The sequence below is a fragment of the Marmota flaviventris genome, chromosome 9, assembly GCF_047511675.1.
Source record: "Marmota flaviventris isolate mMarFla1 chromosome 9, mMarFla1.hap1, whole genome shotgun sequence".
Taxonomy (NCBI): Eukaryota; Metazoa; Chordata; class Mammalia; order Rodentia; family Sciuridae; genus Marmota; species Marmota flaviventris.
In genome coordinates this window covers 109,096,156-109,112,568 of record NC_092506.1, presented here as the reverse complement: position 1 = coordinate 109,112,568, position 16,413 = coordinate 109,096,156, and the positions used below count along the sequence as shown (strand labels likewise).

The 16,413-nt window shown below is 39.5% G+C and overlaps 2 protein-coding genes across 5 annotated transcripts in view; one reads left to right on the top strand and one right to left on the bottom strand.

The window, feature by feature from the left end:
* Positions 1 to 928: 928 nt before the first annotated feature.
* Siae (sialic acid acetylesterase) overlaps positions 929 to 16,413 on the top strand; it is a 33,833-nt gene continuing 18,348 nt past the window's right edge. Inside the window, exons 1-3 of one of the 2 annotated variants that reach the window (XM_027945491.2) lie at positions 929 to 1,053; positions 4,610 to 4,771; positions 12,269 to 12,444. In XM_027945491.2, coding sequence (XP_027801292.1) covers positions 987 to 1,053; positions 4,610 to 4,771; positions 12,269 to 12,444 — 405 coding nt within the window. In that variant the 5' untranslated portion in view covers positions 929 to 986. Of the gene's footprint in view, positions 1,054 to 4,592; positions 4,772 to 12,268; positions 12,445 to 16,413 lie in introns of both variants that reach the window. The other variant, XM_071616805.1, reaches the window with a different exon arrangement.
* The window catches only part of Tbrg1 (transforming growth factor beta regulator 1), a 39,839-nt gene continuing 31,372 nt past the window's right edge, over positions 7,947 to 16,413 (bottom strand). Inside the window, exon 9 of one of the 3 annotated variants that reach the window (XM_071616806.1) lies at positions 7,947 to 9,034. In XM_071616806.1, coding sequence (XP_071472907.1) covers positions 8,730 to 9,034 — 305 coding nt within the window. In that variant the 3' untranslated portion in view covers positions 7,947 to 8,729. The remainder of the gene's footprint in view (positions 9,035 to 16,413) is intronic. The other 2 variants (XM_071616813.1, XM_071616811.1) reach the window with 2 other exon arrangements.

Sequence of the window (16,413 nt, the reverse complement as noted above, 5' to 3'; positions counted from 1 at the left end):
GTAATTTTTGCTATTCCACAGTATTTAGACAGAACGATTATTAAGAAAGGTAGTTTAACTGAATTCATTATTGATCGCTAAGACACTGTTTAAGGTCTAAAAAAAATTACTCCAACTTGTTAAATTAAATTTCACACTTTTTTTTTTTCTTAGCTGCCACTTCTGAAGCCTATATGTCTTGAAACACCTTTGCACTCTTGAATTGCGCTGAAGAGAGGAAAAAAGAAGGTCATGGTTTTGAAATCCCAGGTTGCGAAGTTTTGGGATTCTTTTATTGTCTGGTTTTGTTTCGACCAGGCCTTCTCTTTCTGTCTTAGAATACAAGGCTAGATTAAGGTAGCTGCTAAGCAATGGGCTGGGCTACTGAGTATGCAAAGAATACCCAGGGACCTGGCCTGTTTTGTAAGTCAGCGCTGAATAGGGGTCCAGGTTGGGAGAAAAGAGGTTTTAACGACACCCAAGTCCTCCCCGCGCCCACCCTTTGTAGAGGAAACAGGAGATGAGACCTTCCTCCAGGCGTTGTGAAAGGACAGGTGAGACCCTGAACCAGGCTGGGGAGGGAGGGCGGATGGTGTGATTCCGTCGAGGACCTGGGATTTCAAACTCTCGAAGGATGGGCTGCCTTGGCTCCCAATCTGCTCCCGGGTCCCCAGAGTGTGTAGGGGATGCTGAGAGAATACGAGAGGTAAAAGCCGAGGTCTTTGTGTTGGAGAGCGAGTGGGGGAAACCGCCTCACCTCTGCTTTCTCTCCGAGCTGGTGCGGGTGGTTCCGGTTGTTTTTTCTCGTTGCTGGGTAACCGTTCCCCCCCCCCCACCCCTAAACTACGGCGGCCCGGAGGGAGAGAGGAGCTCCTCCCTCCGAGGCCGCGTTGGTTTCGCGGACTGAAGGTCCCGGGGAGGGTGGAGTCGGCCTCACAAGCCCCGCCCCGCCCCCCGCTGTGGTGCACTTCCCAAGGCCAGCGGGTTGCCGACAGACCGTCGCAAGCATGGTGGCCCCAGGGTCTGCACTCCGGCTGGTTCTGCCATTAATCCTTTTGGCCGACAGAAGTGCAGGTGAGGCGGCCCGGCTCGTTCGGACCCCTCAGGGGCCTCAGGCTCCGAGGTCCCGATCCTCTTCGGGATCCCGATCCGCGCCGGCCCTCTAGGTCTGGGACCGAGCCCATGGTCTGGGGCGGTTTTCTGCGACCCTGGCTGGCTTGCAGATGTTTGCTGCGCCGGAGACCGAGCTCTTTCGCTTTCTCCTCTCCTACCCGCTGTCCTTAACTTGTGTGGAGGAGGGGAAAGAGTTAGGTTTATCAGAGTGAGGAAGCTCAAATGTGCCCAGACGGAGGCCCTCAGGGGAGCTAGGAGGAAAGGGGGCGAAGCTAGTTAAAAACTATTGGGAAACAGGTGACTGAGTCATCCAAAACATTTCAGCAGCTTCCCCCTCAGTGGTGCCTTTGGGGAGGCTGTGCATCAGCCTGGGTTCCTTGGGGGAATTAAATTTTACTCGTTTAAGTGGTTATTAGGGCTAAGAAATACAACCCCCTCACTAGCTCAGAATAATTTAAGGCTCAGCTTTGATTTCTGGTGCAGCTTAGAAATATGGATGGTGGGATGATATGCGTTGGGAAGGGGAGTAATTCAAATTGGCCACTGTGCAGGTCAGAGCCTGCTGTTTGAATACCTTGGGCTGAACCCTGGGTCACAGCATGGAGATACCAGAAAAGGGGGCTCTGTCTGCTAATACAAAGTAAAGTGATAGTGCTGAATTATTTTTCCTTCTTCAAACCACTCAAAGACCCGAGTCCCAAAGATCTCTGTTAAATGTAAGTTGAGATGGGAGAATGATATGACTGCTGCTCTACTGAAGCACCTACAAAATACCCAGATTCACACAGGCAGCATAGTGAATAGTTTTTAGAGTTCAATTAGTAGCACTTTGCTTGTCATTCCCTGACTCATCACCACTCAGTGACCATTGGGTACCATCATACAAGTTGAGCAGAAGGTAAAGAGAATAGAGCCATTATTTTATTAATTTTTTTGTTAAGGGTTATCTTTAATATCAGTATCAATCTCCTTTGGGTCATATCATTACATAACCTTCACTAATAAGGACTATATTTTTCATTCATTCATTCATGTTCTAAATTTCCCATCTTTCTTACTTGGTTTCATATCCTGAGGTCTTTCCTTTAAATCACTCAACCCCCTTTGCCAGTATTTATCATGTGATATTTGAGGTGTAACAATGAAATGACCCATGAACTCACCACCCAATTTGAGAACTAAAATACTGAGTTTTATTGAGCCAGTGTTTTCCTCCACAGTGCATTTGCCAGGTCCCCCATGAGAGGTAATCACTATCCTAATTTTGCTGGTCTACTTGTAATGATGGTCTGTCTGTTCTCTGAAGCACTCATTCCTTTTTTTTTTTTTTTTTTCAATTCTGCTCCCAAATAAGGGAGAAATTAAAGAAAAAAAATCAAATGTTAAATGTGTATTGTGTTTGACTCAAAAGCAATTGCCAGTCTTGTTCTCTCAATCTTCCTTAGTCCACTGCTCAATTCCTTGGTCATGTTCCACTGTCTAATCAGGTTGGAATTTAAACCTTATAAGCACAGGGAATTTGGTTTTTCCATGATGAACCATCATTACCTGACTGTGGCAGAGTAATAATAACTCTGGACTCGGGTAACTCAGTTTCTAGTAGTCCTCTCATAAACTACCTTGTGATTTAAGTCCATTGTCAAAGTTTAATATTTAGTGTCTTTAGCATTGTGCTTGCCACAGTAAGCTCCCTACTAGAATGTCAGCTGCTTGCTGATAAGGATTTTTATCTATTGTTTTCTTCACTGTTCTATCCCTGATACTTAAAATGGTGCCTGGCACATGGTAAGCATCAATCAATAAGTAATGTTGAATTAACAAATATGCAAAAGTTATTTTAAAAATTGCTTAATTTATTTAGGTCTTAGTCTCTTGGTCAGTACCTTTTGATCAGTAAAAAACATGATTCTAAGAGGCTTTCTACCTCTAAAATTCTTTAGCTCAGCATAATATAGCCATGAACAAAGATATTCAGTAAGTGTGTATTGGCCAACACAGACTGCCTTGAAAAGGTACTTCCCCAGTCTATGGGCTATTGGCTGCACATTCAGATATGCAAATAGCAGCCAGTTTTCTTCACTCCATTCCTCCACTCCTACCCTCTCTCTACTTAGCTCTTATTTATGCTTTTGATTTTTGGTTTTTGTTCCATGTGAAGTACCTACTCAAGACAGGGCCCTCCCACACTTGTGCCTCCCCCTTCCCTCAGCAGGCTGCCAACCTGCTTATGCAATTCTGGGGTGTTGTGGTCTCTTAGAGTGTTTTGTTCATGGCTGCTGTTATTTGCAGCCTGTTAGGCCTTCTGGGTGATCTCTGATTGTCACTGTAGGTATCATGATCAAACTAGCTCATGAGGGTAGGGGTGAGGTGTATGAGCACTAGCTAAGGACTTTTAGGGACTGGGCTTCCAAGAGCAGTATAGGCCACCAAGTTTGTGTAGGAGACCCCATTAGCTGTACTGCTGTTAAGTGTAGCCTAAGGGGCCTGTCATCATTTATAGCTTCCAGGGAGGAAAATATCAGCTTTGTTAATTCTGATTCTTTCTCTGCCTATTATTTTTGTTTAAAACCCTTAAAGTTAATTTTGTAAATTATTTTAGGGACTTTTTTTGGTCTGTTTTGTTCAGACAAGTTGGGGCATAGTTTTATTATTTTCCATGCTAAAATTTTGATGAGGAACTCAATGAGATCATTTGGATTTTATTAAAAAAATACTTCGATATAGGCTGGAAGTTAAAAATAGGAGTGATCTTGTTAAAGTGAATTCTTATTCAGTCTTGTTAGCGACTGTAGAATAGAATCCAGTTTCAATTGTGCTTTCTCTTTTCTTTTTGCAGAATTAAGGTTGTGAAATAGGCAAAATTGTAACAAAAGACCTTTCTTTAGACACTTTGACTTTTTGTCTCTTACTGACCTTATTTTTGTGTCTTGATTTATCTGAATTTACCTGAGAAAGCAGCAGACTTTTCAAAAATATTCATAAATGTAGTACTGGGGGTGGTCAAAAAACCATAATAAGGGGGATTTATTTGAAGGAAATTAACATTGGTTAGAGATAAAGGGTGGAGGATATTAGAGAAGCTGTGATGGAGACAGGATGGCTTCTTTATTCCCAGCTACTGTGGATAGGTGTAGTAATGGAAAGTCAGGGAAGGAAGTGGTTTAGTTTTCTTATAAACACCATTTGTGGGGTGCATGAAAGGAACATTTTAGTAATTTGTGGGGAGAAGTATTAGGGCCTAGTCTGAGAGCAAAGGAAGATCAAGAACTCTGAAGGGGAGAGAAGGAAAAGAGGCACTGGTTTCCTTAGAGGTCATATTGTACTATGAAATGTATTGTTCGGAACTGTCTTGTTATATTGCTTACTTAATTAGGAGGAATAAGATCTAGTTTTAAAAGATTAAAAGGTTTGAATGTACTTGAATTCTTTGGTATAGACTGTATTTTTCTTTCTATTTCATTTGATCCAGTTGGCGCTGAAACTCCCTAATAATGTACCAGTTTGCTGAATTTTTTAGGTGTTGGTTTTCGCTTTGCTTCGTACATCGATAATTACATGGTGCTGCAGAAGGAGCCTGCAGGAGCAGTGATCTGGGGCTTTGGTATACCTGGAGCCATAGTGACAGTGACCTTGTACCAAGGTCAAGAAATCAATATGAAGAAAGTGACCCATGTGAAAGGTAAGGCAGCCCATCCTCTGTTTAGCTTTTGTCTTCTTCTGCCACCTGCTGGATTATCTGAAAATGAATGCTTATGCTCCAGCCCAGGTCATCCATCCATCCATCCATCCATCCATCCTTTCATCAGTGTTATTTGAGTACTTACTATGTGGCAGAAACCGAGAATACAGAGAAAAATAAGGCTCAAAGTCCCTGATATCACAGAGCTCGTGGAACAATACAAATTGATAGCAAGTCATATAGTGCTGTGATGAATGTTTTGATGAAGATGTATATAGGGCTGTCATGGAATATAGAAGAGAAACATTTCACTCTGGCACTATAGAGGTGTGGTTAAGAAGCTTGGCTCTGGAATTCCTGTCTGGGATTGGGTCTGACTCTTGTCATTTAATGACTTTATAGTCCTCAGATATGCTATTAAAAATCTATGTCATAGTTTCTATGTGAAATGGAGATAGTCATAATACTTATTGGATTATTTTAAGGATGAAATGAATTAACACACATACTATGTACCAGATACTGTGCTGAGTACTGGTGATATAGTGATGAGCAAAAAAGATATGCCTTCTCCCTTAATGAAGCCCCTGTAATGTATTTAGGGGAGGAGACAGGAAAATAATGTGTGATAAGTGCCACAATGAGGAAGGACATAATGTATGGAAATGCTTAGGGAAGTAGGGATAAAGAACTTGTTATGAGGCTGGTCTTGAAAGATGAGTAGGGCAGACCAGAGAGAAGGAGCAGCTGGGGCAAAGGCATGGATGTATGAGTGGAGGTGAGTCACTGAAGAAGTGCCAGGCAGGTGGGTAAGTGAGAGGTGGAGGATAAGAGGAGCTGAGATTGGGAAGGTGAGGTGGGGAGGTAGGGAGGCTTGTTTGTCTTTGCTAATTAGTAGATTCTCTACTTTGGATCAATCGATTTTAAGCGCAAAATAACCTGATCAAATTGATATTTTAGAAAGATCCCTTTGGCAATACTGTGGAAGGTGGATTGGCTATCAAATAATGCTCCAGTTGCTTCAATTCAAGCATTGGTGGGACTTGTTAGCATGTTATTATGTTATTCAGCCAATACAAAATGAGGGCTTGACCCAAAAGAGTAGCTATGAGGATTGATGGTCAAAAAGATGAGAATTAGCAGCTTTCATGAGCAGGGAGATATTATAAAGAAGAGATGCGAGATATAAAAGACAGTGTGGATGAGGCAAAGCTAGAAGAGATGCGAGATATAAAAGACAGTGTGGATGAGGCAAAGCTAGAAGTTGCTGGATGCAGGATGGTATGCTTAGGGCTGGGTCTTATGAGCTTGAGAATGTGGAAGTGACAGTGAGGTAGGTAAGAGACTACTGGGGAAGGGGGTGTTGGAGTTAACATATGAATTGGTGGTTTGAGCAATTAAAATAGACATGTGACAGGGAAGCTGGTGGAAACTTTCCTGGCCCCTATAAACAAGGATGGCCTTGTTAGTTTTGTCAGTTATCAGAACTGATGATCTAATCTAGAGTATTCCAGACCCAGTGCTGTTGTCTTCATATTCCAGAAAATTTTCATTCAGCACACATTTGAAAATGCATACCAGGCATAGAAGCAAGGTAAGAACTTCTAGCAGATTTTTGAGATGTTTTAAGGTAAAACTGTTGTTGGGTGAAACTGAGAGACTTGAAAGGGAAACTTCAGCTGATTGAGACATGGTTGTCTCTTGAGCTAAACGCTACTGGTAACACAGGAGATGCTGAAAATGAAGAATTCCAGGACTAGTACTTTCTGTTTGTGCTGTGTTCCTCTTAGAAATGAGCAGCATTGTGTGCAAATAGTGGCCCTCTCAGTAAATGACATTGATTTTGGTTTAAAAATAAGAAATAGGATTTCCTTGATGCTAATAATGTTACCAGTAAATAGGAGACAGAGACTACATAATACTGTAGAGATAGATACACAGAGCACATTATATTATATAGCATTTCAGTTTTAAAGATTGTTCTTCTGTGTTATTTTTAGAGGTTTTACCCCCTTCATGCCTGATTCAGGACTAATATCTGAGGTGGGCACAGATAAAGCTGGCGGGTAGGTGGTGATGGGAAGGCATCAAATGTAATCATTCAGAGATGAACTTCCTTTTTTCGTTACAGTGATTGCAAACCTGCTATTTTATCTTAATTTCAATTCTATAATCATCTATCAAGGGCGTAGTGCATATAAAACACTGTCATAGAAACCACAGGAAAATACAAAGAAGGATGCAAACAGTGCCCATCCCTCAGAAGCTCATTCTCTCATGTTATCCTTTCATATTTTAGTGGTTTAGGCTCAAATACTGCTCCAGTTGCTTCACTGTAAAGTGATATCCTTTTTTTTTTTTTGAGTTAAAATAACCAGCAGTACTTAAGGAAATCTAGTGATTCATGGACTCTTGATGATAATTTCACAGGAAAAGGAGTTGGTAATATTGGTGGTATAGTGGCAGATCAATTTATCAGCATTCCCACATTTACTTGTAGAGAATAAAGGTATTTTAATTTATAGATGTCAGAAAACCTACTTCAATGGGCATCTTGCTCTTTTCTGCCCATGAAGCAAAATGCATAAAGTGTTATTTGGAATAAGGAAGGCAGACATGTAAGAAGATTTATAGTGCAGACAAAAAAACTGCTCAAAAGAGACACTACAGGGGATATTAAACAGCTAGATTCTATTTAAAAAAACTATTTTTTTTTAAACTGTGGATTGAACTCAGGGGCACTCAACCACTGAGCCACATCCCCAACCCTATTTTTTGTATTTAATTTAGAGACAGGGTCTCACTGAGTTGCTTAGTGCACCTTGCTTTTACTGAGGCTGACATTGAACTCACAATCCTCCTGCGTCAGCCTCTTGAGCCATTGGGATTACAGGCATGCGTCACTGTGCCTGGCTTTTATTTAAAATTTTGATGAGGACTCTGGGATTTTCTGTCAGACTACTTCAATTTCCCACTTGGTCTGCCTCTTAAATTTTACCTGTACTTATTATCTGCAATTCCCTAGGGACCCAGAACAAAGTAGAGTTTTAATAACATGTAGGTTTTTGTCCAGCAGACTGACACTTAAGCATTGGGAAAATAAAACCTAAAGGATGATCCAAATATGGTCACTTACTGGGTCTGTTCAAACCATGTTGTCAAGTAATGCAGACATAAGGAATAAAGCCAGGGAGAATAGGTATATCATCTCACTTTAACAAACATAGAAGTGTGTGTGTGTGTGTGTGTATTTGTGTATGCAGGTGATAAAATGAGGGTGTTTCTGTATTTGTCATCACGATTGAGGAAAACAGATTAATTTTGTCTTAGAAAAACACAAGAAAAGCCAACACCCTTCCCCACTCCTGCTTGCAGTGGTGACATGCATACTAATTTTTTAATATTGCATAATAAATTACCACAAACTTAGGTGCTTAAAATAATACACCTTCACTATCTCACAATCTCTGTATTTCTGTGGTCTGGCCATGGTCTAACTATGTTTTTAGCTCAGGTTTCACTGGCTGAAGTCAAGACCAGGCTGTGTTCTCAAATGGAGGTGTGACTATTGAGTGATCCAGGTCCAAGCTCCTCTAGGTTTTTGGCAGAATTAATTTCTTGAGGGGCAGACTCCATGGCAGCATCCTTGCTGCTTCAAATCTCTGACCTCTGAACCCTTTAGTAATGGCCTTGGTAAATCAGGCCTACCCAGGATAATTTCCCCTTTTATTCATTGAAAGTCAACTGATTAGGGACTTTAATCACATCTGCAAAATCCCTTCATCTTTTCTATATAACATAATCACAATAGTGACATCTCATCTTTGCTGTTTTCTGTTGACTGAAAGTAAATCGTAGACTCTCTTTTCTCTTGAAGGGAGGTCACCCTAAGGGGTGTCTGCCACAGCATGTGTAGTCTAAGTAACTTGCATGAGCAGTTTTATTGAAAGAAAAGTATTTAAATTTGGCTTATTTTGTATTCATATTTGGTTGTATTGGATTTGAAATTCAGGTTGTAGAGTAAATGTAGGTAAATAAGGGATGGTTTAGGCAGTAAACCACTTTCACCTTCAAGCCACTTCCAAAAACCACTGAACCGCTTTTCCGTTGGTGAAGATCCAGGGTTCCATGAGGAGCAGTGAATCAGGCTGCTTCTTTCAGCTCTAGGTTTTTCCCTCTTGGGAAGGCAAAGGTCATGGATAATTTTTCCTTTTCTCTTTCTTGGCTTCTGAGATTTTGGCACAATAACCTTCAAAACAACATCTGATGTGAATAGCAAAAAGAAAAAGCAAGAAAGCACTTTATGACTAATCATGTCTCTGGGCAAATTATGTTCATTTTTTCCCCTTTGATTGTTTGCTCTTCTCATTTTGAAGTTGCAATTAATTGGGGAGATAGAGAGAAAGTGCAGATTACATAGTTCTTTAGTTATGTCCTTGGCTGGAATATGAAGAGCAACTATAAGAAATAGGCCACCAAATATGCTGTTATGCATGAAGCATAAAGCCCTAGTTAAATTGCTTGGCTTTCTCATCAGTGTAACCTGGGACTGGGGTTTATTTTCTGACATTTACTTGATGGAGTGCCAGGCTCATGGTAAGTACTCTTAAGTAGCTATATAATGAAGGAAGGAAATTAGTCTTCCTATATGGTAGAAGAAAAAATGCAAAGGAAAACAGAGATTTAAGTGCAACAAAAATGAGAATTTATAAATATCTGGGCCAGGATTGGTAAATTCACCTAAACCAGTGATTTTTCTGGTTTAGGTGAATTATACATTTAATATGTTGGTGTCTGGCTATTGGTGAGAGAAAAACAAGATAGCAAGTTTTCAGAAGTTGTGGTAAGGGTAGTTTTAGGATCCTGAAGGAGGAACTAAAGCTCAGAAAGCCTATCAGGATCAGCAGAAAACCAGCTGGATGGTGAACTTGGCATGTGGTAATGGTGAGCTCTTTGTGGTCAGTGGATCAGTTTTATTTTTTGTACTCAACCTGGTGGACTTGATGGTGAATGTAGCTTCTGGACTTTATTGGTCTACGGTAAGTTCCTCTTTAGCCAAACTGGAACTGAACTGACAATCCAAGGACCAGGCAGCTGTCCTTGTGAAACATGGTGGCTTTTGAACAGAAGGAAATTCCTTGGGGTCTTTGAAGAAGTCAAAAGCAGATTTCTCTGGGCTCAAGTCTTAATGCCAGTTTCCCCTCACGCTCTAGCCCAACAGGAAGCCTACCCTCCAGCTATATTAGGTTGATGTTGCCATGTTTTACTCAAATTGTTCATACTCCCACTCCCTTACGGTCTTTTTATTCTTGGGCAGTAAAAGTTTTCAGAAGTTGTGGTAAGGGTAGTTTTCTTCACCTGCCATGTGGCCTGGATTGAGGTTAAGGATAAATCTCTAATTAATAGCAGTGACTAGGAATATGTTGTATAGTAGTGGAAGGCTAAGAAATAGTCCTATCCTGGGTTTTCTGGGGGTTGGCCACATCACCTTATATGAGTAATTATTGGTGGCAGAAGGACAGAGCTTTAGTGAGATATGTCAGTACAGGAAGCCTGGAAAGACCTTGGCAAGATTATTAGGACAGATTGGAGCGTCTGCCTGCTCAGAAGTGTAAGCCATACGGAGCATATCACACCTGTGCGACACAATCTGTACTAGCTGCCCACTGTTTCCAAAACAGTGATTTTTCTGGTTTAGGTGAATTATACATTTAATATGTTGGTGTCTGGCTATTGGTGAGAGAAAAACAACTGTGAACATTTGGTCCTGGGCTTAATTGACCTCCTAGAGATGGGAGTTGCAAGCTTAGTGAATTATGCTTTCCAGAGGAGCAAACATGCACCCTTTCACTGATACCTTGGGGTTTTTTGGACATTTCCTCCAGGAAAATAATCCTTTACGGTTTAGGCTTTTACTTATCTCCTTATATATGTATGTGGGATTCTCATTTTCTGCTTAGTTCTTGCTGATTAGAAAGAACCGCACAGTATGTGGCACATAGTAGGCACTTGGATGGTATTTTTATAATTATTATTTCTCATGGATTGGGTATAATAACTTCAGAATGCTTTTTCCAGTTTTTACCATTCTTTTCCTTCACATTAACATTGATCGGATGGGTATTATAAATTAGTTCATATTCTTTGAAAAAAAATTTATTTTAAGTTGTTCATTTCTCTATTTTTCTACTCTTATTTCTTCAACTTTGCTTATTGTTTCATTCTTTTAGGAATAATTTTGTTATTTTGAAGGTATTTTCCTAAATCCCTGAGTATGATGTTGGCAGTGGTTGACCCCTGCAGTGTGTTTGAGAAGTTAGGAAGATGGTGGTGGTGGTAGGGTGTTTCTAAGGAAAAAGCTATGAATGTCTGAAATAGGGTTTTGGATAGCTTCTCAGCTCCTTAATTGAGTTCAAACAAAATCTTAAATTTTGTAGATGACTCTGAAAATATTTAATTAGACAAATCAAATTTTTTTTTACAGAGAGATTAATTTGTAGGTCTTCTGCTTTCTTTCTTATTGGTGCACTGTATTATACATAATATTGGCTTCATCATGTCATTCATACTTGCATGCAACATGACTTGATCAATCTCATTTCAGTGTCTTCCCTTTCTGTCCCTTGATCTGCTTGCTTTATTCTACTGATCTCCCTTATATTATTATCATTGTTGTTTTAATGCATTATAATTTTATATATCAATTGTTTATATGTATGTATTTATTATATATTTACTATGTATTACATATGCATATATAATATATACATATATTATATTACACACATATATAATTCATTGCAGTAAATTCATACCTGGACATAGCATAGTTTGATAGATTTCATTTCATGTCCTTCCCTCCTCCCATCATGTCAATTTCCCTTCCACTACACTACTGGTTTCCTATTTTCATCCCACTAATTTTTGATGAATCAGTTTCTTCATACACCTGTTTGTAGGAGAACCCAGCACCACTGGTGGTATTAATTCTTGTTAGGAACATGAGAGGAGGTGGGGGTTGATAAGAAGGGTGATTGTACTATAAGGGAGAGTTTCAGATTATAAGTGATTTTTTTCTATAATCTGTGCTCACATTTGAATTGGATAATTACAAGTTAGTTTGGGGTACAGAGAAAAGATTAGATTATGTTAGTATTGACAGTTGGATAGTGTAACAAGAATTTCTGTTTTATGTTATTTTTTATACTAAATTCCCTTGAATTTTAATCTGTGTGTATTTTTGTCTGTCCTCATTTAGGATTATAACTGGGCAACTTATTTCAGTTAAAAATAAGAAGGGATTGGTACAGATTACAGATAAAAATGCTGCTGCTCTTGTCAGTTCTATCTATTTTTTCTGAAATATGGCCAATCTTTATAGCTTTGAATACAGTTTATCACGGAGTCTGGAAATAGCTATAAATGAGTATAACTGGGCTTTAATTTCATTTGAAGTGATTGACTGGTTAACTCCTGGGAGACCTGTTGTTATTTCAGCACCCTCTAATACCTGGATGGTGGTACTGGATCCTATGAAGCCTGGTGGACCTTTTGAAATGATGGCACAACAGACTTTTGGGACAAGAAATATTACCTTGAAAGTCCATGATATCTTATTTGGAGATGTCTGGCTTTGCAGTGGGCAGAGTAACATGCAGATGACTGTATTACAGGTAATGTTCCAGAGTAGTAACAATAAATAATATTGATGATAAAGAAGGAAGAAAAGGGTGCAATAAGGAGAAGGAAGGCTGTTTCTATTTATTAAGTATTTACCATGTGTCAAGATCTGTTCTAAGTGCCTTCATGTGTAAATTAATTTAACAACCTTAATAAGAAAGTTTGATTAAATTGGCAGTAATTGATTGGCACTAATATGTTTCTATACTTTGTTTGTTTTAACAGGTTAAGAACTTGGAAATATTTCTGTTTTCTCTTACTCTTTCTACCAATCTGAGTTTCTTTTCTAGTTTATTTTTATTTATTTATTTTTTTTCCTTCCTTCATTATACACTTTCCCATTTTTGAGAAATATTTAAATTTGAGGTTTAAAATCTCTATAATTAGATCATGATCTCAATTCAGCTCTCTTGAAAATTTTTTTTATTTTAGTCCTTTCAGATTAGAGTTTCTTTTTTCTTCTCTAGCTTTTATTCCTTATAATTTCTTCTTCTGTGGCTTTAAAAAAAAAAAAAACAACCCTATTACTAAATAATGCTATTTCATCATTAGTTTTCTAATTCAGAATCTAAATTCTTTTTTAATATTTACTTTTTAGTTATAGGTGGACACATATCTTTATTTTATTTTTATGTGGTGCTGAGGATCAAACCCAGTGCCTCATGTGTGCTAGGCGAGAGCTCTACCTCTGAGCCCCAATCCCAGCCCCCAGAATCTCAATTCTTATATTTAGGTTTTCCTAATCAATATTTTATTTTTTATCAGTTCTTGCCTTACTTAAATATATGGAAAACTTTTGAATTGAAATGCTTATTAAACTGAACTTCGACTAGACTCTTTAATTTAGGTGAATGGACATAAAATTGAAGCTTTATCTCTTGATAGAAAGCATGATTTTGTATAGAGGAATTGCTGTTAACTCATTGAGGAAAACAGTAATTTCCTTAATGCTCTAATTACAGTTCCATGTTTGCACAGAAAGGCATGGACCAGATCTGTTTGTATCTATATAGTCACTTTCTCAATAGCAGTCTATGCCAAGGAATCCCATCCCATTTTCTGTCAGGCTAAATCAGATCTTGATTGTTACGAGTAAACACAGTCTTTCTGCCTAGAATTTACTCTTAAGCATCTTCTGTACTAAGCTAGTGCTCTGAGATGCAGGGGAACAAAAAAAAAAATTCCATCTGAAATATCCAAGTGTTATTTTTTTATTTTAAACCATGCACTTGGTTTGCAAGACAGAATTTTAGGTGCTGATGGTATTGAAAGCCAAGTTTTCTAGTCTCTTAACAGTCAGTAGAATCTTATTTTTTTGATCAGAAGGATCCATGACTCCCCTTTTATTCTTTTGCTTCTTTTCCCCCCTACAGGTCCCCCCCCCACCTCCCCCCAACACATGCATGCACTCAAGCTTGCATCAAACACTGTCTTTCTTTTCCTCCCTCCCATGTGGCTTTTCTGAGGAGGTAAAATTCTCACTATAACCTACCACTTTTCACATTCAAAGAAGGAAATGGCAGATTGCATGCCCATCTTGTTGTTAGGGTAAAGTGGAATTTTAAAATTGAATGTTATTTATAACACTGAGTGAGATGTTTATAAATGGAGAAAAATCTAAATGTTCATCTGTTGCCTCCTAAGTCAGGGTAGGTCTTAAGACTTGGATATTTCTTGTTAGGCTTAGAAAAAGATGGCCAATATCAGACAGGAAACCCATTTCTCCATAGGTTGTCACTCCCCACATTCTTAGTTTACCAGTAGAGAAATTAAAATCTAGAAAGGCAGGACTGGTACCATATCTCAGTAAAAGATTCACAGGAGTTTTGATGACTGGCTTCTTTATAGTTATTATGTCAACTTTAGGATAACTGTATTATGCTATAGTAGAATATAAAGTAACTTACAGAATATCCAAATTCTTTTAAGTCAGTAATTTTCTGTGTCCTTCATGTGCATGCATGTGCGTGCACACACACATTCACATATGCATGCTCTCACATGCATGCCTTGTTCTCCCATGCAGACCCCATGCCAAGATCCTCTGAGGAAATAGATTCTTGATGCGTCTTCATTAATTCAAGAATGTGGTATAAAGGTTACAAAATGAACACCGGTGAGCAGCTGCTTTGATGGCTAACGGTCTGGTCCCTGGAGAGGCAGCAGTGCTCTCCCTCAGCCTCAGCAGCGTTAATGACTTCAAATACCTTGGTCTTCATTTACATCCTCATTTGAATACTTGGTAGAAAAATAATTACACTGAGGTGTTTGATGAGATGAAATCTGATCTCAGCAGATGGAGTAAGGCTTCCCCTTTCATCAGCAGGGAAACCAAGTGTCATTTAAATGAAAATCTTCCTGAAATCTCTTTATTCCTGAGTTTGCTGCCAATATCCCTGAGGAAATGCTTCCATCAAAAAGGCCTAGTAATATTGGGAAAGGCTACCAGTTTCAGAAGTAATTGTCATTGGGTACAGCAGAAAAATTTTCCCCATCCCCATCACTTTCTGTGATTTTCAAGTTCTGGCTTGAAATAATACACAAGCGTGAGTTTGAAAATGGTAGTTTTCCAGGCAATGTTTTGGATCCAGTTCCAGGTGCTGGTAACAATACAGGAGAATGCCAGCCACTCTGACTCCATTGGCCTGGCAGTACACTAATCGTTAGCAACGAGTCTAAAAGACAAGTAGCATGTTCTCCCATGCTCCCTCCCCAAGCTGGCATCTCATTGCCATGAGGCGCTTGAGTTCCCAGTCAGTGCGGAAGCTAGTGTGGGTGGAGAGGATGAAAGCAGTTTCATCCACTGTTTCCATGGAAGCAACATATGATCCTTCGTGCTTAGTGCAGAACTGAATTCCAAGGGAGGAGACTTTTTTACAGGTACTTGCTTCTGAAAAATAATTTCCCTGCCAGAATATACTGTGAGTGCATTAGCCTGTTTTTACTTTTGAATGTTTATTTCACATTAACCTTGCCAGGCAAGATCCTGAAGAAATAGGCCTGGATTTCCTGTGGAATTTTACTGAGACTGTATAATCTGTCCTGAAAGTAGGAAGACCAGTTACCTGGACAGGCTGGAGCTGCTGCTACCCAGAAGGCATTTCAGACCAGAGTTCCCATTGTGACCAAAAGAGCCATTTCATTTGCATCTGGCCATCTCATTGGCCAGAGTAGGCTCAGTGGCAAGTTAAAAGATGATTCCAGGGGCAGCATATTTCAATGAAATTCTCTGTGGGGGCACCCTGGCTGCTCCATCATTTCTTTTCTACTGTGGGCTGGAGGGCCAGCTGTATTCTCCATGGTGGGTGGGAGGGAGAGCGAGACAGCTGCACACTCTGTGGCTGGAGGCCAATGGAAAGTATCCCAGCCTTCTGTGCTGCTTGTTGTGGCGGTCCAGACTCAGCTGGAGCGCCTGTTCCCTGGGGCTAATGGTAACTGGGCTTCCTCAAGCTCCTTTGGCCCTTTGTTTTGGGAGAAGCAGGACTAGTTCAGGGGGTTAAGGAAGAGTCAAGAGAAAATACATAACTGAAAAGGTAAAGCAAGATATTGTCTATCTGTTCTTTTTAAAATAAAGGAAAACCTTAACTGAAAAATCAGGATTTAAGGAAATGGCAATGTATACCTCATAGAAGAATGAGGTTTAATAGGACTAATGAATAAACTACTCAGTATAGTACACATATTCTTATCCAGAAAAGCCCTTAGCCACTCCTGTCATATTCTTGGTAACTGATGAGGATTCATAAATGATTTAGTATAATGTGATATATCTTCTATGTTTAAATTCTTGGGACTGTTCTGAGCTGTTATCCTGAACACCACCTTTCAGGTTGCCATGCACCCATGCTTTTCTCTAGTGATTTTTTTTTTTTTTTAGCATGATAAGATGAGAATGTATGCACTGTGAGATTGATTCCAGTATGTTTCAACTATCACTTTCCAGGTGTGTTTCTTTTGAATAC